Below are 24,670 nucleotides of genomic sequence, written 5' to 3'. Positions count from 1 at the left end.
AATTAGGGCATGGACAAGATGAATTTTTTCTTTGAAAATTGATGTGGGTGGTGTGCTGCTACAGCTTCAACATCATCTCGTCCTTTCTTAAAACAAGTTACCCATTTGTAATCTGTTGATTTATATGAGGGCATTGTCCTCATAAACTTTTTGTAAAGCATTGATGACTTCACCATTTTCCACCTAAACTTCACCCTAAATTTGATGTTTGTTCTTGCTTCAATTTTAGCAGAATCCATGTTACTTGGGCTCTTTTTAAACAGATGTCATATTCTTTTTAGTGCCTCAGACTAGATCCTATTCAGATGTGTTATAACAAGTTAGTAGGAGTTTACTTTGGTGAAAAAAATGTTGAAATCCATGTACAGTTTTTTCATAATATGAAATTTTCATGAACTTGTTGAAGACCCCTCGTATATACACATGTATACATCTATATATATAACTATATCTATAATTTAAAAATACCAGACTTACACCTGGGGTTCCAAGTTCTCACACTAGGCATGGTATATGGGGACTGAAACCTTCTGAGAAGCTAGTAGAATCCCATCTCTCATCTCATACTCTCTCCAAGACATAGTCATGGAATGGAATGGTGGGCATACCACAGTACTTACATTATTTTTCTCTCCCTCTCTTTCCACTGAGTGGAAACCATAGAGGTTAATTGTATGAATAGTGTGATGCCATTATTCTAAGTATCATTTGATTTTTACTTCACCAACCTTCCAAAATGCCTGTAAGATATCTTACAGTGTCACTGTGTGACCTTGAGAAAGTCACCTACACTTTAACCTCAGGCTCTTCAGCAGAGGGGTTTGAACCAAAGCATCTCTGAGGTCCTGGCAGTGCCATTCTTCTAAGCGGCCAGCTTTAAATTATTTATAGGAGAACTGAACAAGTTTCTAAAAATAGGTTTTGCTTCATTGTCACGTTGGACACACTTCCAAATTTTAATGTCTAAAACTGGGTAATTCTATCGTGTAATACAAAAAGGCATATACAACACCATGTTATGAGACAACAAAAGTAAAGTATCTTACTATGAGTTCAGGAGGGAATATAGGCTCCTGGGATGGATCCAAGGGCTGGAATTCGTCTTCATCGTACAGTTTGGTGCACATCTCAACAACAACAACAAAAAAAACAAAATACAAATGGAACTTTAGAGTTACTGAGAGAGGTACAGGAACTGTGAGACTTCAGAGTGAAGGCCTCTACCTCTGACACCCCCAACACAAAATGGAGGAGCCAGAACCATAGGTCGTTCCTGAATGAAATTTTTTTCACCCTCACAGGACTGTGGGTTGGTTTCCCCTGAAGATTAACTGGATTCTGATTTTCCTCCTCTGGTGCCAGGAATTGGCAAAGGTTTTAAACTCCTATGCTGGGTCTCAGATATTTGTGGATTTCATCTGCCATAAGCATGAAAGTGCACCACTGCTTAGACCCTTAGTGCTTGTTGATTTGGGGTGTGTGTGGGGAAGTGACTGGCAAACTCAGATGAAGCCACAAAAAGTTGTACTGAAGGAAAACAGCCTTCTGTGGTGACTAGTCTTATGGAAGTCATGGGTTGGCCAATTTCGGGAGCTCTTTAAGATATTTATGCCTTGTATTCACTTAGTTTGTACTTTATTCACTGAAAAGAATAGAAACCTTGAATGAATTTGGATTTATGTGGGTATTTTTCAGTCAATCCCAAGGGAGGTGGAAAAACCAGATACTTACTTGTTCCCATCTATTCACCAAAGACCCATCTTCTTGATCCATGCAACATTTTCCTGATCCTTTCAGTTCACAAACAGTTGATTCCTTAGGAGGTAAAGCAGTTTAAATAAAATCCATTGGTTGATTCTTTAAACACCTACTTGAGTACCTGATGGAGAAAGTAACAAGCTATACTGTCACTTAACAATTAGAAAAAATTATAGGGAATGTGCCACCAAGCTCATGATAGAGTCTTGTAAATGGTGTCACTCAAGTCTCAGGGGAAGACAAAAGGGGTTCGAGGTGGGTGGGTGGGGTCAGCCAGCTAAGGCTTCCTACTAGAAGTGAGATATATGGAATAGAGTTGTAATATGGTAACTAAAAAACCCAAACACTGAGTGCAGTGGCATGCGCCTATAATTCCAGCAACCCAGGAGGCTGAGACAGGAGGATTACTTGAGTGTGGGAGTTTGAGGCTCTGGTGAGCTATGATCATGCCTGTCAATAGCCACTGTACTCCACCCTGGGTGACACAGCAAGGCCTCATCTCTAAAAAACACCTCCCAAAACCAATCTACCCCCAAAACCTAAAGAGGTTGCTCTTGTTTATCTTACTGGTGATACAGCATGTATCTTTAATAGAGTCCTGGGAAGAAAAACTACCTTTAAGACTTTCTATACACACATATAAATAACTGAAAACCTGAGTTCATTTGGCTATTAGAGTCATTCTGAATTATTTGGATGATTCAAGTCCCAAACCATTTAACTTTAATTTTCAAGACAGTCATGCAGATCCATAGTAGTATTTTCAGCCTGAATTCATTTGTCAGTTACAACTATCAGATTGTTTATTTATTTGAGACAGGGTCTGAGTCTGTTGCCCAGGCTGGAGTGCAGTAGCATGATCTCAGCTCACTGCAGCTTCGACCTCACGGGCTCAAGCAATCCTCCCACCTCAGCCTCCGGAGCAGCTGGGATTACAGGTGCGCACCACCATGCCTGGCTAATTTTTGCATTTTTTGTAGAGACAGGGTTTAACCATCTTGGCCAGGCTGGTCTCAAACTCGCAGGCTCAGTGATCCGCCAGCCTTGGCCTCTCAAAATGATGGGATTACAGGTGTGAGCCACCGTGCCCAGCCAGACTAATTATTCTTGTTTGCCCTGTTCAATGTGCAACCAAGTTGTCTAATGATGTGTGATGATTTGGAGACACCGTGCTTCTTACATGGCATCAGGGAGACCTGGGTTCTAGTTCCTGCTTTAACACATACAAGCTGGGTTGAGCTTATTAAATTAGGATAGTAAGACCCGTCCTAATCAGGTTTGTTAGATTTAAATATGAGAAAAGTTTGACACAGTGTGTGACACATAAGAACTGCTGCAAAAGCAGCAGCTGACACCTTTAGTTGAAAAGTCATTTTCTTTTTCTTTCTTTTTGTTTTTTTTTAGACAGAGTCTCGCTCTGTCACGCCAGGCTGGAGTGCAGTGGCACGATCTTGGCTCACTGTAACTTCTGTCTCCTGGGTTAAAGTGATTCTCCTGTCTCAGCCTCCTGAGTAGCTGGGACTGGAGATGTGCATCACCATGCCTGGCTAATTTTTGCATTTTTTGGTAGAGACGGGGTTTTACCATGTTGACGAGGCCGGTCTCAAACTCCTGGCCTCAAGTGATTCACCCTCCTCGGCCTCCCAAAGTGCTGGGATTACAGGCATAAGCCACTGTGCCCAGCCTGAAAGGTAATTTTCTACAAAGTTAAGAAGGGATTTGGATTTTGTGACAATGCTGTGCAAATCATATGAAGAAGTTGCTATTTTTTGTAGGTCAAAGTGGTGAAATATTGGCTATTCATATGTTTTAAAATAAATAGTATCTTGCCCAGGATTTAAAATAAACTAGCCTGTAGTTTGTAAAATTTCTTGAAATTCTTCTTTACTGGCATAAAAAGTACATTTTTTTTCAAAGACTTCGTAGTACTTGGAATGGCCTGGTGCACCTAGAATTGTTTTTGTTTAACAAAAATTATATCAAATTAATTTTCCTAACTGAAACCTTCTCAAAAGTGTGTCTTGGTCAAGTGCAGTGGCTCATGCCTGTAATCTCCGCACTTTGCAATGCTGAGGTGGGTGGATGGCTTGAGCCCAGGAGTTCAAGACAGAGAGAGAGACCCAGTCTCAAAAAAAAAAAAAAAAAAAAAAAAGAAAAGAAAAGAAAAGAAAAGTATGACTCTGTCTCCTTTTACATGAAATGTATTTTTTTTCCCACCTTCTTTTGTCCTATTTTGTTCCTCAATCTCTGAACTTTGCAGGTGACTTGGATTCCTTTCTCACTGCACTCTTCGCTGTCTGGTGGTTATGATTCTGGCAATTCCTTTCTGGGAAGTTATCTTTCTGTCCCTACATATGCCACACTGGTCTGGGTTGTCACTCCTCATGCATGGGGTACTGCACTAGTCCATGCCCTCACTTCCCAGCACATCTCCCTAGGCTTATCCTTTCTGTTGGCAGGTGCCAAGAATTCTCCTCCTGAAATACTGTTGTCATTGTGTTACTCCTGGTTTGCAAACAGTGACTACATGTTGTTTATCAGCTTTAAGGCTACATTTATTTTCCTTTCTTTTTTTTTCTTTTTTTTTTTTTTTTTTGAGACAGAGTCTTGCTCTGTTGCCCAGGCTGGAGTGCAGTGGCCAGATCTCAGCTCACTGCAAGTTCCGCCTCCCGGGTTTACGCCATTCTCCTGCCTCAGCCTCCCGAGTAGCTGGGACTACAGGCACCCGCCACCGCACCCGGCTAATTTTTGTATTTTCAGTAGAGCGGGGTTTCACCATGTTAGCCAGGGTGGTCTCGATCTCCTGACCTCGTGATCCGCCTGTCTTGGCCTCCCAAAGTGCTGGGATTACAGGCGTGAGCCACTGCGCCGGCCTTTTTTTTTTTTTTTTTGAGACGGGTCTCACTCTGTGGTCCAGGCTGGAGTGCAGTTGTGCCATCTTGGCTCACTGCAACCTCCACCTTCTGAGTTCAAGAGATTCTCCCACCTCAGTCTCCTGAGTAGCTGGGACTACAGGTGGGCACCGCCACACCCAGCTAATTTTTGTATTTTTTGGTGGAGGCGGGATTTCACCATGTTGGCCAGGCTGGTCTCGAACTGATGTAAAGTGATCCGCTTGCCTCAACCTCCCAAAGTACTGAGATTACAGGCAGGAGCCACCACACCCAGCCAAGGCTAAAGTTCTTAGCTTCAAGCAGTATCTTCTTTCTCTCCAATGCTTCCGTTCCATCTTTCTTTCTCTCTCTCTCTCTCTCTCTCTCCCTCCCTCCCTCTCTCTCTCTCCCTTTCCTCCCTCCCTCCCTCCCTCCCTCCCTCCCTCCCTCCCTCCCTCCCTCCCTCCCTCCCTTCCTTCCTTCCTTCCTTCCTTCCTTCCTTCCTTCCTTCCTTCCTTCCTTCTTTCTTTCTTTCTTTCTTTTTTTCTGACACAGTTATACTCCTTTGCCCAGGCTGGAGGGAGGTGGCACGATCTCCGCTCACTGCAACCTCTGCCCTCAGGGTTCAAACAATTCTCCTGCCTCAGCCTCCCGAGTAACTGGGATTAAAGGCATGCGCCACCACGCCTGGCTAATTGTTTGTGCTTTTAGTAGAGAAGGGGTTTTACCATGTTGGCCAGGCTGGTCTTGAACTCCTGACCTCAGGTAATCCACCCACCTCGGCTTCCCAACATGCTAGAATTATAGGTGTGAGCCACCGTGCCTGGCCAGTTGCATCAATTTCTTATCGGAACCTTGGTTAGCTTTCTTTTTCCTACTTTCATACATTTTATTGGTTGGAATTTTCTACTGACCTTTCTTCAGCCATTCATTTCTATTACTTCCTTTAGGACCTAGCTCAAAACTCCCCTTCTTCAATAAGTCCCCTCTGTCTCTCTTCTTCTCATTCATTAATTCTATTTAATCCAGGTTCCTTTGAAATTTATGTATATAATATATAGGATATATTGAACTTTTAAAATCTTGCTTTTAAATTACACTTTTATTGTTTCTGTTTCATTTTCTTCAATAGAGTATTCATTTCTTGAAGTCATGGGCAATATACTATACTTCTTAGGAAAGTGCCAAATTTGGGGCTATAAACAAGATAGATGCTAAGAGTTGATTAAAAAAAATACCAACAGTGGGCATTTAAGCAATTTCAGTGATTAGAAAGTTCAATGTTGAGCTATTTTAGAAATTATTGAATGAAATAGATTATTTTATGCAAAGGTTCATTAATAAGGCAATAGAATGAATTTTTTTTTAAACTTGCCACACAGAAAGTTTTTCCACTTTCTACAATTGGTCGGTATCCAGTGCAGTGGCACAAATTACCTGATTAAGAAGGGATCACGTTTTAATGAATAACAGAGGAATATATTGCATATCTGTCCTTAATGTTTTCAGAGAAATAACTATGCTAGTAATTAGATTCTTTTTTATTCCCTAAACCCAGCCAGTTGGTTCTTTGGAACAAATGTTTCCCCTGGAGATATTCTTCAAAAATAGACCTTGTGATTACATTTTCTTTCTTAAATACCACAAAGCTTTTTTTCCTTCTTGTCTTATTTCCAGCGCAGTGGCATACCTGCCACCCTATAACATCACATACTTACCACCCTATAACTCGCATACTTGCCACCCTATAACATCACATACTTACCACCCTATAACTCGCATACTTGCCACCCTATAACATCTCATGTGTGGCACTTAGTCAAGCCTTTCTCATGTAGTCTCTTCTTCTTCAAGTGCTTTCTTTCTTTTTTCTTTTCACTCTTGTTGCCCAGGCTGGAGTGCAATGGTGCAATCTCGGCTCACTGCAACCTCTGCCTCCTGGGTTCAAGTGATTCTCCTGCCTCAGCCTCCCGAGTAGCTGAGATTACAGGCGCATGCTACCACGTCTGGCTAATTTTTTGTATTTTTAGTAGAAACGAGGTTTCACCATGTTAGCCAGGATGGTCTCGAACGCCTGACCTCAGGTGATCCACCCGCCTCAGCACCCCAAAGTGCTGGGATTACAGGTGTGAGCCACTGCGCCCAGCTCAAGTGCTTTCTTAGGGGAAGAGGGACTGGAAACATTCTTCAAGACGTCCATTCCCCTTCTCCATGGGGTCTGCTCTAAACCCCAGGCCAGAGCTGTACCATTTACTGTCTGGATCTTTCTGTAGACCTAGCATCCCCTATGCTTGAGGAGTAGGGTCATTTATGTGTGTATGTCTCCCTCAATGAATCTTAAGCTCCTAAAGAAGGTAAAGCTGACTTGGATGTCTTTGAACCTCTCCAGAACAGCATAGTCGGTTTTCAGTAAGTACCTGGTATTGTTTTAACCGGTCAACAATTCCAACACATGGTGGAAAGGGTGAGGGAAATCACTGTCTTTAAAAAAAAAGTCTTCATATTTTGCAGCCAGTAAGAATGATATAAATGAAGAGGTTTTAATAACATTGGAAAATACTTATACTATTAAATTGTACATATAATTAAAAAATGTATATATAATGGTCACAAGTGTTTAAAATAAGCAACAAAACCGATATATAAAAAAAGACTGAAAACACAGACGTATTTGACAGTGGTTGTGTCTTGGTGGCAGAATTATGAATGAGTTTTTCCTTGTTTTTTAATTTTTTGGACATTTTGAGTAATATGAGTATATTATTTTTATACCCAAAAGTAAATATAAAATTACTTTCAATTACAGATTAAACATTCTAGAAACAATGTGAGGACTGGGCAGGTTTAAACATCTGTAAGTAAAGTGTTGTAGAACCTGATGCAGTGAGTCATATGAAACCTGAGTAACAGGTATACTCCTTTCTTTTAATTATAATGAGAATAATTTGGGAAGAAACTGTATATACAAGAATGCTTGCGGACACCATAATCTGTTTCTTCATTTTGCTAAGAAGAAAAAATACAGAAGGCTGTGAACTTAGAATTCTTCTTTAGAGTAGAAGGATGGAGCTACAGTGCCTAGAAGATAACTACATGACATGAACTAGAAGTATTTAAGAGGCAGTGAATACCTTCTTGCTGATAAACTGTGAGCAAACATTAAAGGCTGGTGTGAGCCAGCACTAGGGTGCTTTGTTTTGTTTTTGTTTTTAGCCATATAGTCAGTGTTCAGTCTATAAGCCCTACTAAAGGCCCACTAAAGGAAAGCTAATTACACACATTACAGAAATTCTTCTGATTCTGAGAAAAAAAAATTCAAAAATTATCTTCTATTCCCTTAGTCTTGAAAAGACAAGATTAAATGAAACAATGATTTGAACCAGTTAATCATTTGAGAAGTTATGTGCTTATACTAATTACATTTCTTTGAACTTTATTTTATATTATTGTTTTTCTTAAAATATGAACATGAAGATTATCAGCGAACCTAACATTTATAACTCTAGCATCGCACCATTGCACTCCAGCCTGGGTAACAAGAGCAAAACTCTGTCTCAAACAAACAAACAAACAAACAGTAACATTCTATTCTTCCACACTATCCAAATTTCCATATTTGGAAAACATTGTGTTAAAAGTATTAGAAACAGCCCATTTCAATGCCTTTGCGGAGTTACAAAGGGCTTTACTAGAGGAAAAAGTTTTGTGAGGAAACCAGTATCACCCCAATTTCTGGCATCACTGTTGCTAAGGCAAAGTAGAAAGGACTCGCATCAAGACAGTTACTACAGAGGCCTACCTGTTGGCCAGGTGCCTGGAACCCCAAAGCTGTGCTACAACTTCTCTCCATGGCCTGGGACACCCTTTTTTAGTTACTTGGGCACTTTCTAACCTGGGCTTTGCCTGCAGAGGTTCAAGAATGCTCACCTCCCAGAGCTTTGGTGATCTGCTCAGGGGTTGGCTCCGGGTGATTCCTCAGCAGTGTGTAGATGGACATCACCATCCCTGGGCTGCAGAATCCACACTGCGTGCCATGACACTTGGCAAGTCTTTCCTGGGAGACAATGTACATCATTCATGCTTTAGACCTCTTGCTTCTCTACCTTGAACAACAATAAGCAGTGGAGCTTATATATTTAGCTTTCCAGAAATAACTTCAGGGTAAAAGATGAAAGGTATATCCTGGAAGAAAAACACTTTAATTTCTTGGAACCATATGCATATTATTTTTGTCCTTAAGAACAGCCTAGTGGCAGGTATTAATTAAGTCACTTTACTCTCTAGATCCTCGTTTCTTTATCTGTGAAGTAGGAAGTATAATTTAGGGGAAGAAGTAAAATGCTCTGAAGCCATGTTCATGTGAGTTTTAGTCCTTACTTCAACTCATTCATTGTGTGACCTTGAGTGATTTACTTGACTTTTCTTCATCTTTAAAATTGGGATAATAATGGTATCTACTTTACAGGATGGTTATAGGAATAAATGAATGAAGGTGTACAAATCATTTAATGTAGTCTCTGGCAAGTCATTTTTATACCTTTCTCCATCTATATGATAGAAGTTGTTATTAATTAAATACCATAATCAATATGAATGCTTTGAGAATGGTGAAGTGCTATTTAGCAGCATGCTAGTAACATAGGTAATTTATGCACATATAACTTTATATACTCAAATATAATGACAGAACACACAAAACAACGAAAAAGGAGAGTGAGAAATGACAATGTACTTTGTCTACTCTATACAGAGACCCTACGCCACGAAGATACAGATGTGAGCCACGGCTCTGGGGGTCCCTCTGTGTCAGTCCTATGCCTCTCAGGGTGCTCAGCTAGCCGGCTTGAGTGCGATTCAAATGTTTTTAAATAAACATTTTCCAAACAGCATGGCTCCTAAAATGAAAGCCAAAGACTTCACCTGTGGCTCAATGGAAAGGACAGCCATTGTTCAAATGTGAAAGGGAAGTATGGCTGTGTTGGACTTATTGCTAGATGGCAAGTTGTTTCAGATGTGGTATGTTAACATGCTGTAAATATGCTGGGAAATATTTAACAGCTGGCTCTTCTGAAGGAAAAAAAGTCCTGATTTGTATTTTGTGTCATTTTTTGTAGTATAAATATTTCCACTATGGCTGATATTATTTTATAAATTATTTAATTGTAAGTTTATATAGTTTAATTTTTAATAATGGCTGTGTTCCAAGACTGGCTTGCAAAATTCCTTAAAATTTATCATTGGTTTTCATGAGCCAGTACAAGCAAAATTTATTACTAGTTTTTATGAGCCAGTATAATCTTGCTGCAGGGTACTACTTAACAAATCTATTATCTGTACTATCAAGATTTGAGAGAAAGGAATCTGACCAGTACAGCATAAAGTGCTTTTATGACTGTTAAGGGGATGAGTCAAGTGTGGGATAAGATCTTAACGAGAAAGAAAGTCATTAAGTTTATGGCTGAAAGACACCTATTATTATGACCATTTATTCTCATAACCATCCTCTAAAGTAGATACCATTATTACCCTAATTTTGAAGATGAAGAAAAGTCAAGAAAATCACCCAAGGTCACACAATTAATTAATTACAGTAAGGACCAAAACTCACACGAGCATGACTTCAGAGTATTTTACTTGTTCCTCTAAATTACACTTCCTAGTTCACAGAAAAAGAACACAGGATTTAGAGAGTAAAATGACTTAATTAATATCTTCTGTTAAGAAAGGAGAACCCTCATACATTGTTGGTGGGAATCTCAGTACAACCAGTATGGAAAACTGTTTGGAGGTTCCTCAAACAACTAAAAATAGAGCTACCATATGACCCAGCAATCCCACTTCTAGGGATATACCCAAAAGAAAGGAAATCAGTATATCAAAGAGATATCTTCACTCCTATGTTCATTGCAGCACTATTTACAATAGCTAAGGTATGGAATCAATCTATTAATAAGTGTCCACCAACACATAAATGGTGTTAAATTGAACTAAATATGGCCTGAGAAATGTCCATACTTCCATATTTGAGTTCTTGTGGAGGAACAGTAACCTAACTTAGCAATAGACAAGACTGAAAACCTGACTTAGAAGTATATTACTGCAACAGTAGCTGAGTCCCAGCCAATCCCAGCAGCCACACTTCAACCACTCATACACTGCTGACTGTTCAAACTGTGTTCAAAAAGCCAAGCTGTAACCAATCCAGCTGAATCCAGTTGTTTCTGTACCTCACTTCCATTGCTGTACATCACTTTCCTTTTTCTTGTCTATAAATTTGCTCTGACCACAAGGCATCCCTAGAGTCTCTCTAAATCTGCTGTGACTCTGGAGGCTGCCCAATTTGTGAATCATTTTTTTTCCTTGCTCAGTTAAACTCTGTTAAATTTAATTTGTCTGAAGTTTTCTTTTAACAGTGGAAAAAGAAAATGTTGTACATATACACAATGGAATATCATTCACCTGTAAAAAGTAATAAGATCCTGTCATTTGCAAAAACGTGGATGGAACAGGAGGACGTTTTGTTAAGTGAAATAAGCCAGGCACAGAAAGAGAAATATCACATGCTTTTGCTCATATGTGGAAGCTAAAAAAAAAAAATGGACTCATGTAGATAAAGAGTAAAATGATGGTTACCAGAAGCTGGGAAGGGTAGTGGAGAGGGGGATATAAAGAAGGAGTCCAAAGCACAGTGAGATAGAAGGAATAAGATCTAGCATTGGGTAGCACAATAGGGTGACTATAGTTAACAATGTTTTATTGTGTATTTCAAAAGAACCAAGAGAGTATGATTAGAATGTTCCTAACACAAATACATGATAAATATTTGAGGTGATGGACACCATTTACTCTGATTTGAACATTACATGTTGTATATGCTTGTATGAAAATATCACATATACCCCATAAACATGTACAACTTTTATGTATCCATAATACTTTTTTAAAAAAAGAATTCTAATTTTAAAAATACCTTCTACTGTTAACAAGTGCCCATCAAAGGTAAGACATTGTCATCGTAGAAAGCTCTTGAAAGGAGAGCTTTGTGTTCTAACCACAGTCTTCCAAGAGAAGGAATCTCATGGGAAAATATGGCTGTTAATAATTAATTTTTCTATACATTGCCTTTAAAACTCAACCTTTGCAGAAGTTCCTATTCTAGTATATAACAATTACATTACCATTTCTTTTAAAAGTTGTCCAAGTTTTAGTAAATGCTTCATTATTTTAGTTGTATTTCATTGTAACATATTGTATGTTTACTTGTCAGACATCTGGAGAGCACCTGGGGAGTATTTGTACGCATAACTGGCTTCTCCATCAGAATTTAGTAATTTTGAAATGGAGTGGACAACTAGTTTTTTCCATAAACTTCTGATTTGTTATATCATTTTCTTGTCAAACTGGATTGTTCTTTTTTCACTTTAGGGCAAGGATAGGGCTGAGAAAGTCTTGGGTTTAAGATACATTAAAATCAATGAAAGGCTCTTGACAAGATCTCTGAAAAGATCTGTAGCTATGGAGCACTGAATCTTACAAAATGAGAATTTAAAAGCGTAAAGGAATTCAAAGGTGGTGACCTAAATGGAGTACATTAGACTACGTGGGATGCCATCAGCTGGTCCAGACTGCATTCTGCTCTTACCTGCACAGGGTGAATCCTGGTTTTGATGCTTCCCACACCTTCCACGGTGGTGACTGCAGCCCCATACAGAGAGCAGATGGGTACCAGGCACGCCGTTGCTGGATAATGGCTGTGATGGGATTAGGTAAAGAGAACACATTGGAATCATGGGGAGTGGGTAACATAGCTCGGGAGTTATTTCAGTCCAGGAGAGTCAGGAGACTGTATTTCCCTGAGAATAAGAGCAGGCTAGATAGAAAACCATAAATTTATGGATGTGTCCAAGAAAAAACTTAGGTGTGACTGGTGCAGAATGGCAGAAAGAAATGGAAGAAAAGAATAATGAAGACCTTGTGTAGGACCTTCAAGACACCCTCATTCTCCATTTTTTTTTCTCATTCCAGGGAAAGGAAGCCTTTTATTCACCATAAAAATAATCTACCGACTTAGTAAACCACCGTGGGGTAGCTTAGCCCTGTTGTTCTTAACCATGGAAAGCTCTAAGAACTGTAGATATTCTGATTGTACCCTAGTCCAGTTAAACAGAACTTCTGGTGAGGGATCAAGTAATCACTTTTTAAAGCTCTTTGGATGATTCCAACTAAGGAATGGCCAAGTATGAAAGTCACTGTTTTGTGCCTTGCCTTGACCATCTCTCCCATTCTGGCGCCTGTGTTAATGACATGGCAGATTGGCTAGCACCAGATTTCCATCTTCCTGCTTAGGAATGGAGTCCAGGCTTCATTAGTTAAGTTTAGCTTCTTCATACACACTCAGGCTAAGTCCCAGACTCTTTTCAGGTATGGGAAATTGCCCCTTTCCCAGGGAATGTTTCCTTTCTTTCCCTACCCAGGCTGGGAGCATGAATGCTATTCTTCTGAAGAAAACATAGAGTGCTGATTGTGGTTTCCCCAGCCCTTCGAATCAACAAAGCTGTTTGGAAGCCACCCAGCCAACTAGCTAGGGACCCTGGAAGAGTGCTTAGTGTACAGAACGAGGGTGGGCCCCAGGTACCTCATGCAACAGATACATCCTTGTTTTTCATGTCCTCCGCTTCCCTCCCTGTTAAGGTCTGTTTCCTTTTGATCTCGCCTCCCTCTGCCTTTTCTCTCAATGACTCTTCCTGTGCTCATTGCTCTCCTCAGTCTTGCCCTTATACCTCATGCAGGGAATAGAGCCATGAGCTCCCTCCACCCCTAGCCTGTGGCCACTAATATTTGCAATCAGTCTCACCTCCACAAGGCCCGGAGTGTACAAAACCCTTCTTCCTCCCTTTCCCTGATCTCTGGATCCCATCTACTCTTGGTGCCACATAGATTTGCCCCATCATCAATGGTCCTCCTACCTTCTTTCTGTCTAGGCTTTTCATTTCCCCAAATTCCCTGCCTTTAGAAATAAATTCAAATGTTTTCTATGCTAAAAAAAAAAATCCAAAACCTGTGTGCCCCTCCAACATTGGCCCAATTTTCTTTCCTTTCTTGGTCGTTTCTTCAAGAGCTGTCTACGGCTTCCTTGCCTTCCAATCACATCTATACCAACTGTACCTTCCTTTCCAGCTCCACCATTCAGCTGTCATTGTTCTGGGAGCAATCCAATGTCCCGGGACCACTCCTAGTGTTTCATACTAGTGACCATCTCTGTCTTTTTGGAGCTTTCTCCTCTCAATGTTCCTCCTTCAACTCTGGCTACTTCTTGTGAGGCCTTCTTTCTTTGCCCATTTTTCTTTTTGTTGTTCTATAGTGTCCTATTTTTTTTTTTTTGAGACGGAGTCTCGCTCTGTCGCCCAGGCTGGAGTGCAGTGGCCGGATCTCGGCTCACTGCAAGCTCCGCCTCCCGGGTTCACGCCATTCTCCTGCCTCAGCCTCCGGAGTAGCTGGGACTACAGGCGCCCGCCACCTCGCCCGGCTAGTTTTTTTTTGTATTTTTTTAGTAGAGACGGGGTTTCACCGTATTAGCCAGGATGGTCTCGATCTCCTGACCTCGTGATCCGCCCGCCTCGGCCTCCCAAAGTGCTGGGATTACAGGCTTGAGCCACCGCACCCGGCCTATAGTGTCCTATTCTTATATGCTCTCCCACAGTTCCTGTTACCTTCCAGGTGGCCTGGGCTGAAAACCTGCCTTTGCCATTACCTGGCCTGTGAAACCTTGAGCAAGTTATTTAACTCTCTTTGTCTTAGTTTCCTCTTTTTTCTTAGTGTGAGTGATCATAACGCCCATCTCAAAGTTGTTTTGGGGTCTAAATATGATAACATATGTGAGCTTCTTTGAACAGTGCCTGGTATACCATAAGCATTCCATACATACTGAAGTTATAAATAACTTCCAGTAAGTCATAGCTCCAGATGAGATCTCTTCTCTAAGTAACAGACCTGTCTATCTCGGTGCTGTTGGACAATCCCTTGTAGGTGTCCCATAATTACTCCACAGCTAAACTTACCACTTTCCCCTCCCTGCTCTTCCTCTTCCAAATTCCCTAATTTGTGAATGGCACCATCCAGGCACCTAAGGCAAAAACTTGGGACTCATGCTAGACAACTCCTTCATCACCACATTCAATCAGTGAGCAAAACTACATTTTTAGGTCAAGGAGATGCTGACTCAATCATACAGCATGACTTAAGGTCTCATTCAGCCTTTCCAGGCAAGCAACTCTTAGTATATGTTGCATACCTGAATCTTCCACCAGGACTACAACTGGCTTGGGTCGAGGTTAAGATTTAATCCTCATCTTGGAAATTGCTGACCATGAAGAGATAATACAAGATCAAGATATTCCTGGTAATTTCTTTGTGTTAAACCATTCTTGCCTAATCTTACCCTGAAATCTCCTACTCAGAAGCAAATGAAATGTTTTTACAGCAATAGAGAGCAGAGCCTGATAGGCACACAAGGTAGATACATTCTGATGGGAAGAACGTTTGTGGAAAGATCTGGAGTTTGGGAAGTTATAGGGAGAGCAGGCCTAGAGGCAGCATGAGTGCATTAGCCACCTGGAGAGAGGAGGGCCGCAAGGCACATTGACAAGAAAAGTGGCAGTTCCACACCCTTCCCAAGCATGCCCAGAGCAGCCAGGGGCCGATGCCAACCCAAAGGATACTGGATCGCCTTGGTCGTGGAGTTGTATCTTGACACCATTACTGTACAGGCACCGCAGCCTCCTCCTCCACAGGAATATTTAGTGCCTGTAAGACGAACTCAAAGGAAGGGAGTCAAGGAAAAGGGGGGGCCCAGACTGCTTTGATTTCTACATTTTCCCCCTTGCATACTTATAACAAGCAACATATTTTCTTGAGTCTTGTACCAAGTTGGCCACGGTTTCTTGCTTAGAGAGATTGTTCAGCTTTTCCTTACGAATGAGCTCACTGATGAAAGGTAAGAAGAAATCCTTGCAGGCCTCCTCTGCCTTGTCTGAAAACCTCAGGTCCAGATGCATTTCTGAATTTAAAATCGTTCAGATTTTAGAAAGGTCATAATATAGCACTCCCAGTTGGTCTAGGGCAGCACCTTGTAATCAAACATATTGATGTCTCCTCAGTGAAACATGTGCACAGTCACATTAAGTAGGATACAGGAAAACTACATAGAGCCTCATGCCAGTTAGGTTGGGGTTTGCATCCAAATGAGTTGTGAAAAAACCTGCTGAATTCTGAGTTGTGGACAATGGATTCTGAACCCATGTAACATTATTGCTGTAGAGGTGGTGGGATGTGGTTTGTGTGCAGAACTTAGAAAAATTTCCCCTGTGAGGCTTAACTTTTCCTAGTACTGCAATGTAATGCTATTATATTTTTATGGGACTAGACATTATTAATTTAATAACCATGGCTCCTGAACCAGTTATGTCAACAATCATTGGTTACAATCCTGAACCAGTTATGTAAAACAACAAAGGTGTTTTACAGGATTTTTCCTGTAAGGTGTTTGCATATAAAGGGAGAACAAATACTATATGTAAATCCCCTGCTTTAGGTTCTATAAGCATATACTGGAATTCGCTTGAAACCTTCTCTGGGTGAAGTTTAAAAAGCATTTTATGAGTGGAGGTTATCATCGGCTTGGGTAGAGGTTAAGATTAATTTTCATCTTGGAAATGGCTGCCCATGAAGAGGTAATACAGGGTCAGGATACTCCTGGTAGCTGTGGCAAAGAGTTGAGAAATTTTCTGCAGCATCCTAGAAGGGCTGCACATCCCTCTCCTCTGTTCTTTTGTCCCCAGCTTGAGCCAGCGATGCCACCTCTGGGCGCTAGACTGCTCTAGCAAGTCCTGCTTTTTACCTGCAGTTAGGAGGTTAAAAGTAATGTGGGTCATACCTTAGTTAAAGGGCCTACTGAATAGGGTGTGGAACGCAAGGAAATTCTTTATTTCTCCTTTTGGTGTCCCGAAATTTCCAATCAAAGAACCCAGCTGCTATCTGGCTCAAAGATGGAGGTCACTTCTCGCTTGATCAGACCTTCAAACAGCTCTGTGAAGCTGTGTTCTCCCCTGGGCCCCCAACAGCTAGTTTGATGCCCCCTCCCTCCACCCTCAATAGAAGTGCCTGACTCAGTTACTTCTATCTTCTGTTGACTCATCCTAGGTAAGCTTGCTAGACAATGTATAGGATGCTCAATGACATTTTAATTTCAGATAAACAACGAATAATATTTAAGGATAAGCATTTCCCCTGCATTCAAATTCAAATCTAACTGGGTGTACTGTATGTTTATATGCTGACTCTGGCAACTCTACTTAGGTCAAAGACAACCCTTACATCAGAAATTTGTTTGTTTGTTTTGTTTTTCTTTTTGTTTTTGAGATGGAGTCCCACTCTGTTGCCTAGGCTGGAGTGTAGTGGCACAATCTCGGCTCACTGTAACCTCTGCCTCCAGGGTTCAAGAGATTCTCCAGCCTCAGCCTCCTTGGTAGCTGGGACTATAGCCGTGCGCCACCACACCTGGCTAAGTTTTTGTATTTTTAGTAGAGATGGGGTTTCGCCATGTTGGTCAGGCTGGTCTCGAACTCCTGGCCTCAACTGATCCACCCGCCTTGGCCTCCCAAAGAGCAGGGATTACAAGTGTGAACCACTGTGCCTGGCCAGAAATGTGTTTCTTGATCCTTTATGCAGGAGAACTTTCTTAGTGCCCCCAAGATTCACAGCCCCCTATATGTAGAAGTTGTCCTGAGACTAAATGGGGTAGCCAACGTGTGCAGTGGAACCTGGATTTACAATGGAATCTGGTCATTCATCACTGAGTTCTTTATCCACCAATATTCATTCCTCATATACTAGCTATTCATCCAAACCACCCACTAGAGAAACAAGTTAAAAATAATATCCCTGACCCCAGCCCAGAACTATTGACTAATCAAAAGTTGGAGGCTGGAAGTGCCAGGTGAGTCTTGTTTGCCCAGAACTATATATATATATATATATATTTTTTTTTTTTTTTGAGACGGAGTCTTGCTCTGTCGCCCAGGCTGGAGTGCAGTGGCCAGATCTCAGCTCACTGCAAGCTCCACCTCCCGGATTTACGCCATTCTCCTGCCTCAGCCTCCCGAGTAACTGGGACTACAGGCGTCCGCCACATCGCCCGGCTAGTTTTTTTGTATTTTTTTTTTTTTCAGTAGAGATGGGGTTTCACCGTGTTAGCCAGGATGGTCTCGATCTCCTGACCTCGTGATCCACCCAAAAGTCTTGGCCTCCCAAAGTGCTGGGATTACAGGCTTGAGCCACTGCGCCTGGCCCTACTTATTTATATTAGGTACCACAAAGAAAGGTAGATAGGGGGTATGGGAAAGATGGGGAAATGGGAGGCTGAGGGTTGGTTTTGCCTGAAGCTGGTTCTGGCCACGTTTACTCAGGAGTCTGTGAAATTTCAGCTCGCTCCCAATATAGATGAATGTCTTCATTTTATAATGTCTAGAGAAAGCATGGTGAAGAATGTAGTGGATTTAGGAATGATATGAAAGGGGGGTGGCAGAGCTGGCTGACTATTGAGCTGTTGAGGCTGGGTATATGGGAAACAGGAGGAGCAGGGAATGGGGATTCAGCCTGTCTGGAATGTGAGTGGATTGGGACATTAGGAGGCAGTCCCCTACAGAGTAGTAAAATGATAGGGTAGGAAATGGGACTATAAGGAGTTTAGTCGTGAGAGATGAAGTCTGGAAAGAAAATGAAGCATCAGGTACAAACCATTTCTTAAATAAGTTTGGCAAGGAAAGAATAGAGAGCAATGAAATAGTGTTTTTAGATGTTTATGTTGGGAGACAAAAGGACAGAGAGAGGGGATAATACTCTCTTGTTCATCACTGGATCCCTAGAGCCTAACACAGAGCATGGCACTTTGTAGGTGCTCAATAAGTATGTATTACTAACTTATTATTTTGAAATAACTTTAGTCTCACAGGGAGTTGCAAAAATAGTACCAGCTGTCCTATATACTCATCCTCCGGCTTCCCCCAGATGATAAAATCCCGCAGAGCTACAGCACAACATCAAAACCAGGAAATTGACACTGGTACAATCCTGATAACTAGATTATAGAACTTATTCAAATTTCACCTCTCATATAGCACTCACATGTGTATGTGTTGTGTGTAGTTCTGCATGATGTTGTCTCATAGACAGATTCGTATAACCACAACCACTCCCTCCTACTCCTTTATAGTTGTACCCAAACTCCAGAATTCTTCAGGAAGAAGCATTCACCAAAGGTCTATTGCAGGTCTTGGAGGAATGGGGAGTCAAGACCAGTGGTGGAGAGCTGGGAGTATATTAGCTACACTTTGGAATTTTGAAATATATTTATAAAAGTTTGTTTCCTGTGATGAGGTTTATGAAATGGTATGGGACCAGTCAGTGAAACGTCTTTGTGGGATGCTATTGTCATTGACATGCACCCCTGAACATTTGGCTAGACAAAAGCTTGGCTAGACATTTTTTATATTAACACCTCTGAATATGAAGCTGTCATCAGGGTGACCTTGGGGCTCAAAGGCCATAAAGCTCTTTCCAAAGTGAGGACACTCATGGTTCACTGGATGATTTTTTTTGGTTTTGTTCAAGTAAAAAATACAATAAATAACAAATGAATCTATCACATTTAGATGCATTCTCTGCACTCCAGCTAGACTGTACAAATGAAACACGAGGCTGTTTATCTAGACCAAACACAGGCAACTTCCTAGATAAGTCTCAGCATGTTCCCTCTTACTGCCCAGTCCAGACAGACTACAGTAAAATAAAAGGATACGTCTTTTCCTCACGTAGAACAGTAGATTTACTTCAGAATCAGCATTCCTCTCTATCACCTACATTGTGAAATGAGATCAGAGAGTTTATGAGGATAATATCAACAAGTTAGGGCAATTCGGTCCATTGTTTTGGAGTCATGTTTTTGATAGGATGCTCAATGACATTTTAATTTCAGATAAACAATAATATTTAAGTATAAGCATTTCCCCTGCATTCAAATTCAAATCTAACTGGGTGTACTGTACGTTTATATGCTGACTCTGGCAACTCTACTTAGGTCAAAGACAACCCATACATCAGAAATTTGTTTGTTTGTTTTTGTTTTTGAGATGGAGTCCCACTCTGTCGCCCAGGCTGGAGTGTAGTGGCACTTTACAATAGGTGGTGACTTTACAGGAAAAAAATAACAACAACATCAAAAAACTTTTTGTTAACAGGTGGAAGTAGAATTTTGAAGAAATACTGGAATATTATTCCAATATCTCTGAATTTTCTAATATATATGACAATTATAAATTCCAGATTGTTTTTCCTCCTTGGCTTTGGGTCCATTTGTATCTGGACCCAAATGGGAACAGATACACAGAGACACTGAGTTTCTAAAAGGACTCAGATAACTCATGGCCACAGAAAGTCATCAAAAAGGTGAGCCGGAGACTTCTAAAATACAGGGTTTTGCTTCCCTGCCTCTGCCACTAACTGAGCATGTCCCAGGGAGCTGCTCTTGTTCCCCCAGTGAGGTGGGAGTGCCAGTGCAGGGGATATGAACTGTGGCTCTGCCCCTCACATCTTGCTCCAGGCTGCTCCGGCCAATGGATTACAGTGGGCACATCTGCCCTCCTTGGCCCTGGAGGAATGCAGGCAGTTCTTGTGTTGGGTATAAGCACAAGAACTTAGGGAAGCGATTACAGAAACTTGCCTGGAAGGGTAGCAACACTGAACCCAGAGAAAGAGGACATCATTCTTTTTATTTTTACCATCTCAGAAAAAGGCAACAAACCACATTATTTCTTCATACATTGCCTCCTATTTCCAAGTTTCCTTTCAAGTCCTCAGAAGATTTCCTCAGTCAGAGATGTGCTCAGCAACCTTCCACTCTAAATCTTGTGTGTGTAAGGGACTAAGTACAGTGGCACCGCAGACACAAAACAAAGCTTTATAGTTGTATTTTCTTTAACACCACAATTGTGTGGCAGTGGAAATTATTTCAAGGTTGGAACAAGACAGAGGGTAGGGGTTGATGATAAGCATGCCGGGTCTACTATGCCTTCATCCTGCCCCCACCACACTGGGGGAGCATGGCCTGATGACACTATGCTGTGCTATAAAGACATCCGTTTATCCGATACAATGTTCCAGGTATGGAATTATTGCAAATTGTCACTCAGCAATTATTCTTCTGATGTTCCAGTTGGCTGCAGGTCACTCAGGATCACTAACTTCATGCTTTCTTTGTTCTGCCCTTTCTCTTTCATTTTCTCGTTTATTAGTTCATAGGCTTCCCCAAAACGACTATTTTTTGCTATCTGACAGGCAAAATTCCCAATGGTACAATCTTGGCTCACTGCAATCTCCACCTCCTGGGTTCAAGTGATTCTCCTGCCTCAGCCGCCAGAGTAGCTTGGATTGCCAGCTAATTTTTTTTTGTATTTTTAGTAGAGACAGGGTTTCATCATATTGGCCAGGCTGGTCTCAAATTCCTGACCTCAAGTGATCTGACTTCCTTGGCCTCCCAAACTGCTAAAAATACAGGCGTGAGCCACCATGCCCGGCCCATTACAACAAATTACTTTCTTTTCTTTTTTTTTTTTTTTTGAGACGGAGTCTCGCTCTGTCGCCCAGGCTGGAGTGCAGTGGCCGGATCTCGGCTCACTGCAAGCTCCGCCTCTCCGGTTTACGCCATTCTCCTGCCTCAGCCTCCGGAGTAGCTGGGACTACAGGCGCCCACCACCTCGCCCGGCTAGTTTTTTGTATTTTTTTAGTAGAGACGGGGTTTCACAGTGTTAGCCAGGATGGTCTCGATCTCCTGACCTCGTGATCCACCCAAAAGTCTTGGCCTCCCAAAGTGCTGGGATTACAGGCTTGAGCCACTGCGCCCGGCAATAAATTACTTTCTAAAATAACTTTCTACTTTTATTATTTCTCTAGTTTTCTTCTAATTGTCTCAAACAATTAGATATGCATCCTAACTTTGAAGCACCTCAAACTTTTCATTTACTCATTACAGCACCGAGTTCAGAACATCTGGCACAAGCTAAGCATTCACGTTGCCACCTCTCTTACTGGTGGGGAAATTGCTGACTTTTGGTATTGCCCAGGCCAGGGGTGCACAGACCTCTAGGTGAATCAATCAGCCTGTGGGAATGTATTAAGGCAAAACAAAATCATCTGAGAGTTCTTTGCCATTATCATTCTCAATGTCATATATACCTTCTATGAAAACAGGGCTGGTGAGCTCAGGTAGAGCTAATATCCAAATGAAGAGGGGATAACAGTTTTTCACAACTATGCCCTGAGGCTCAGCTGTCAGATATCACTCCCACTATAACAAGTAAAAGAGTTCTTTTTGGATTCAAAAGAAAAATTACAAGCAAACACAAGCCCCCACACTTTAATAATTTTGCACCAAAACTTAAACTAACAATATGACTGGAAAATAACAGAAGAGAAAGATTAAAGGAATAAGAAGTGGCATCACAGTGAAAAAAGCTTGACTTTCAACCCCGATACATGAAAATTCATAATAATCATGTCAAAAACTTACCTTTCTTCCATTCACGAAAAAAATCAGCTCATCAGAATGGGGAAGGGAAGGCATCATGCCACACACACACGCACGCACACACACACACAGCCTTCACTGGGATAGAGTGTGTTTGTTTTCTGTTCTTTTAAAGAGCAGATATGTTAGAGTAATTACTTGGATGCCTGTCGGCCCCAAGGAAGCCCAAACTGACAGTGGCAGCCTGATGTGGGTGGTTTATAGCTGCACTGCCAGACCAGGAATACCAACCAGGGCTCCTTCCGCCCAGCCCACGAGCACTTTCAGCAGCTCTGGGCAGCACCGTGTCTTTCTCTTTCATGAATGAGTCAAACCAGCATCTTCACGTGTTTCCTTTGGAGTCTAAGACCGGTTTCCCCAGGAGAATGTCTACAAAGCCAAGGACTAGTAAATAAAAGTAACTTTTTTTAAAATTAAAAAAATAGTTGTTGGAGACAGGGTAAGGTGATGCAAGGTGACTTGAGAGACTAGTTTAGTTTTAGGTAGTCAGTATGGGCATGTACTTGGGCTGAGTCCTAAAGGACAAGCTCACCAAGAGAAGGCATGGGATAAGAGCAGCAAGTACAGCGGCCCCCAGGAAGAAAGGAGCTTGGTGTGTCAGAAAGGAGGTCAGCACAGCTGAGTGTGGGGAGTTGGGGAAGGTGTGCTGACAGAAAGTCAGAGACACTTTGGTGGCCAGGACAAGGGTCTTGGAGGGATCTAGTGGGAAGGGAAGCTATCAGAGAGTTTTGAGCTAGGATGCAACGTGATGTTATTTACAGTAGAGCATTCCATTGTACAGAGAATGTACTATTGCTGGTAGGAGGGCAGTTGCAGGTTAGATCTGAAGCCATTTTTATGTACCCTGGGCTAGAGGTGATGGTGGCTTGGACTAGGGTATAGGATGGTGGCATCAGAGATGGAGAAAAGGTGAAAGTCTTGGCATAAATTTTGGAGGTAGATCCAACTGGACCTGTTGATAGATTAGATGGGAGGGGTAAAGGAAAGAGACGACTCAAGGATGAATCCTAGATTTGTGGATTGAACAACAGGGTGAAAGTTGGTGCCTTTCGCTGGGATGAGAAGACTGGGGGAAATGAAAGTTCTCTCTTGGACCTTTTTGACTTCCAAGTGCACATGTCAGTCAGACATAGGAATCAGGAGGTCAGGGGAGGGGTCCACACTGGAGATGCCAATTTAAGGGTCACCAGCTTGTAGACGATGTAAGCAAACACTCCATGGGAATTGTAAAGTACTAGAAAAGAGTCATGTTCCTGTTGTGTCAGGACAGTTTGAACTATGAGCTGATGTGCTTTCCTCATGCAATTTCTTTTCTTGCTCTTCATGTATCAGTGAGGACTCCCTGCCTTCGGAGTCGAGCTCTTATCGCAGGAATGCAAAAACAAACAAACAAACACACAAACCCCCCCCAAAAAACAAAAATCAACAATAACAACCCCAAAAAACAAAAACAACAAAAACAAACAAACTAGGTAACGTTCAGGTGGAGTATTTCAAAACAGTCCTTTGAAACTCTTGGCAGAGATGCCAGGAACAAAGATAGGTAATAGAGCAGACAGGGATGAGTGTCATCCTAAGGTGAGTGTCAGTCCCAAAGGTATTGTTCTTCTAAGCTGCTACAAGAACTTTGAGTTTCCTCTCCGTTGAGGAGGACTGAGTTTCTGCTGCCAGGTGGATCGGGCTTGAGATATAATCTAAATGTGTACATGTGTGTGCACATGCACTTGTGTGTGTAACTGTGGGTAATAGCTAACCTTTATTCAGTACTTAAGTATATGCCAGGCAAAACGTCTCCGTGCATTAGTTTATTTAATCTTCATCACAATCTTTGAGATAGGAATACAATCCCTACTTTACAAATGAGGGATCAGAGGCACCCAGTGATTTAGTCACATGTTTTGCACACCTGAGTCTGTGCCCTATGAAAGTCCTATTTGTAATATCACACTGCTTGTTTCCTCAACCATCTGGTGAGATACCGAATAATTCTGTTTTCCTGGAATGCTGGAATAGTCTACCCTAAGAGAGTAATAGTTTCCACTGCGTGTGAAACTATTGCAGCTTTTAAATGTTAGGGCAATTTATCCATCAAGTTTTCAAAAATTGTAGAGCCTGACCCTAGATACCTTCATCACTAGCTGGGTTGGCTTCATTTTGCCACTGATGGGACATGCTTCATGGGAAGACCCAGCACGACCCTCCAGAGATGTGTTGACAGTTCTGAGTCTAGGCTATTTTGACGTCTTTTTCAAGCAGATGGAGCTACAGTGTCTCCCTGGTGAACAGAAATATGCATGTATGGAACACCAACTGCTCTGGAGCCCTGCAGCTCTTTGTTCAAGCTTGTAATGATACAGTGATGACCTGTCACTCTTAGCCTGTGAGAATCAGCAACTATACC

The 24,670-nt window shown here is 41.7% G+C and overlaps 1 protein-coding gene across 1 annotated transcript in view; it reads right to left on the bottom strand.

The window, feature by feature from the left end:
* The window catches only part of LOC104670351 (aldehyde oxidase 4-like), a 71,478-nt gene extending 49,173 nt beyond the window's left edge, over positions 1 to 22,305 (bottom strand). The window contains 8 exon segments of the mRNA XM_010373554.2: positions 1,047 to 1,127; positions 1,732 to 1,815; positions 6,007 to 6,068; positions 8,559 to 8,685; positions 12,274 to 12,382; positions 15,350 to 15,446; positions 19,486 to 19,543; positions 22,252 to 22,305. Of these exon segments, the coding sequence (XP_010371856.2) occupies positions 1,047 to 1,127; positions 1,732 to 1,815; positions 6,007 to 6,068; positions 8,559 to 8,685; positions 12,274 to 12,382; positions 15,350 to 15,446; positions 19,486 to 19,543; positions 22,252 to 22,305 (672 nt within the window).
* Positions 22,306 to 24,670: the final 2,365 nt, after the last annotated feature.

The sequence above is a fragment of the Rhinopithecus roxellana genome, chromosome 14, assembly GCF_007565055.1.
Source record: "Rhinopithecus roxellana isolate Shanxi Qingling chromosome 14, ASM756505v1, whole genome shotgun sequence".
Lineage (NCBI taxonomy): Eukaryota > Metazoa > Chordata > Mammalia > Primates > Cercopithecidae > Rhinopithecus > Rhinopithecus roxellana.
The sequence above is the reverse complement of the archived record's forward strand: the minus strand, read 5'-3'. Positions and strand labels throughout refer to the sequence as shown.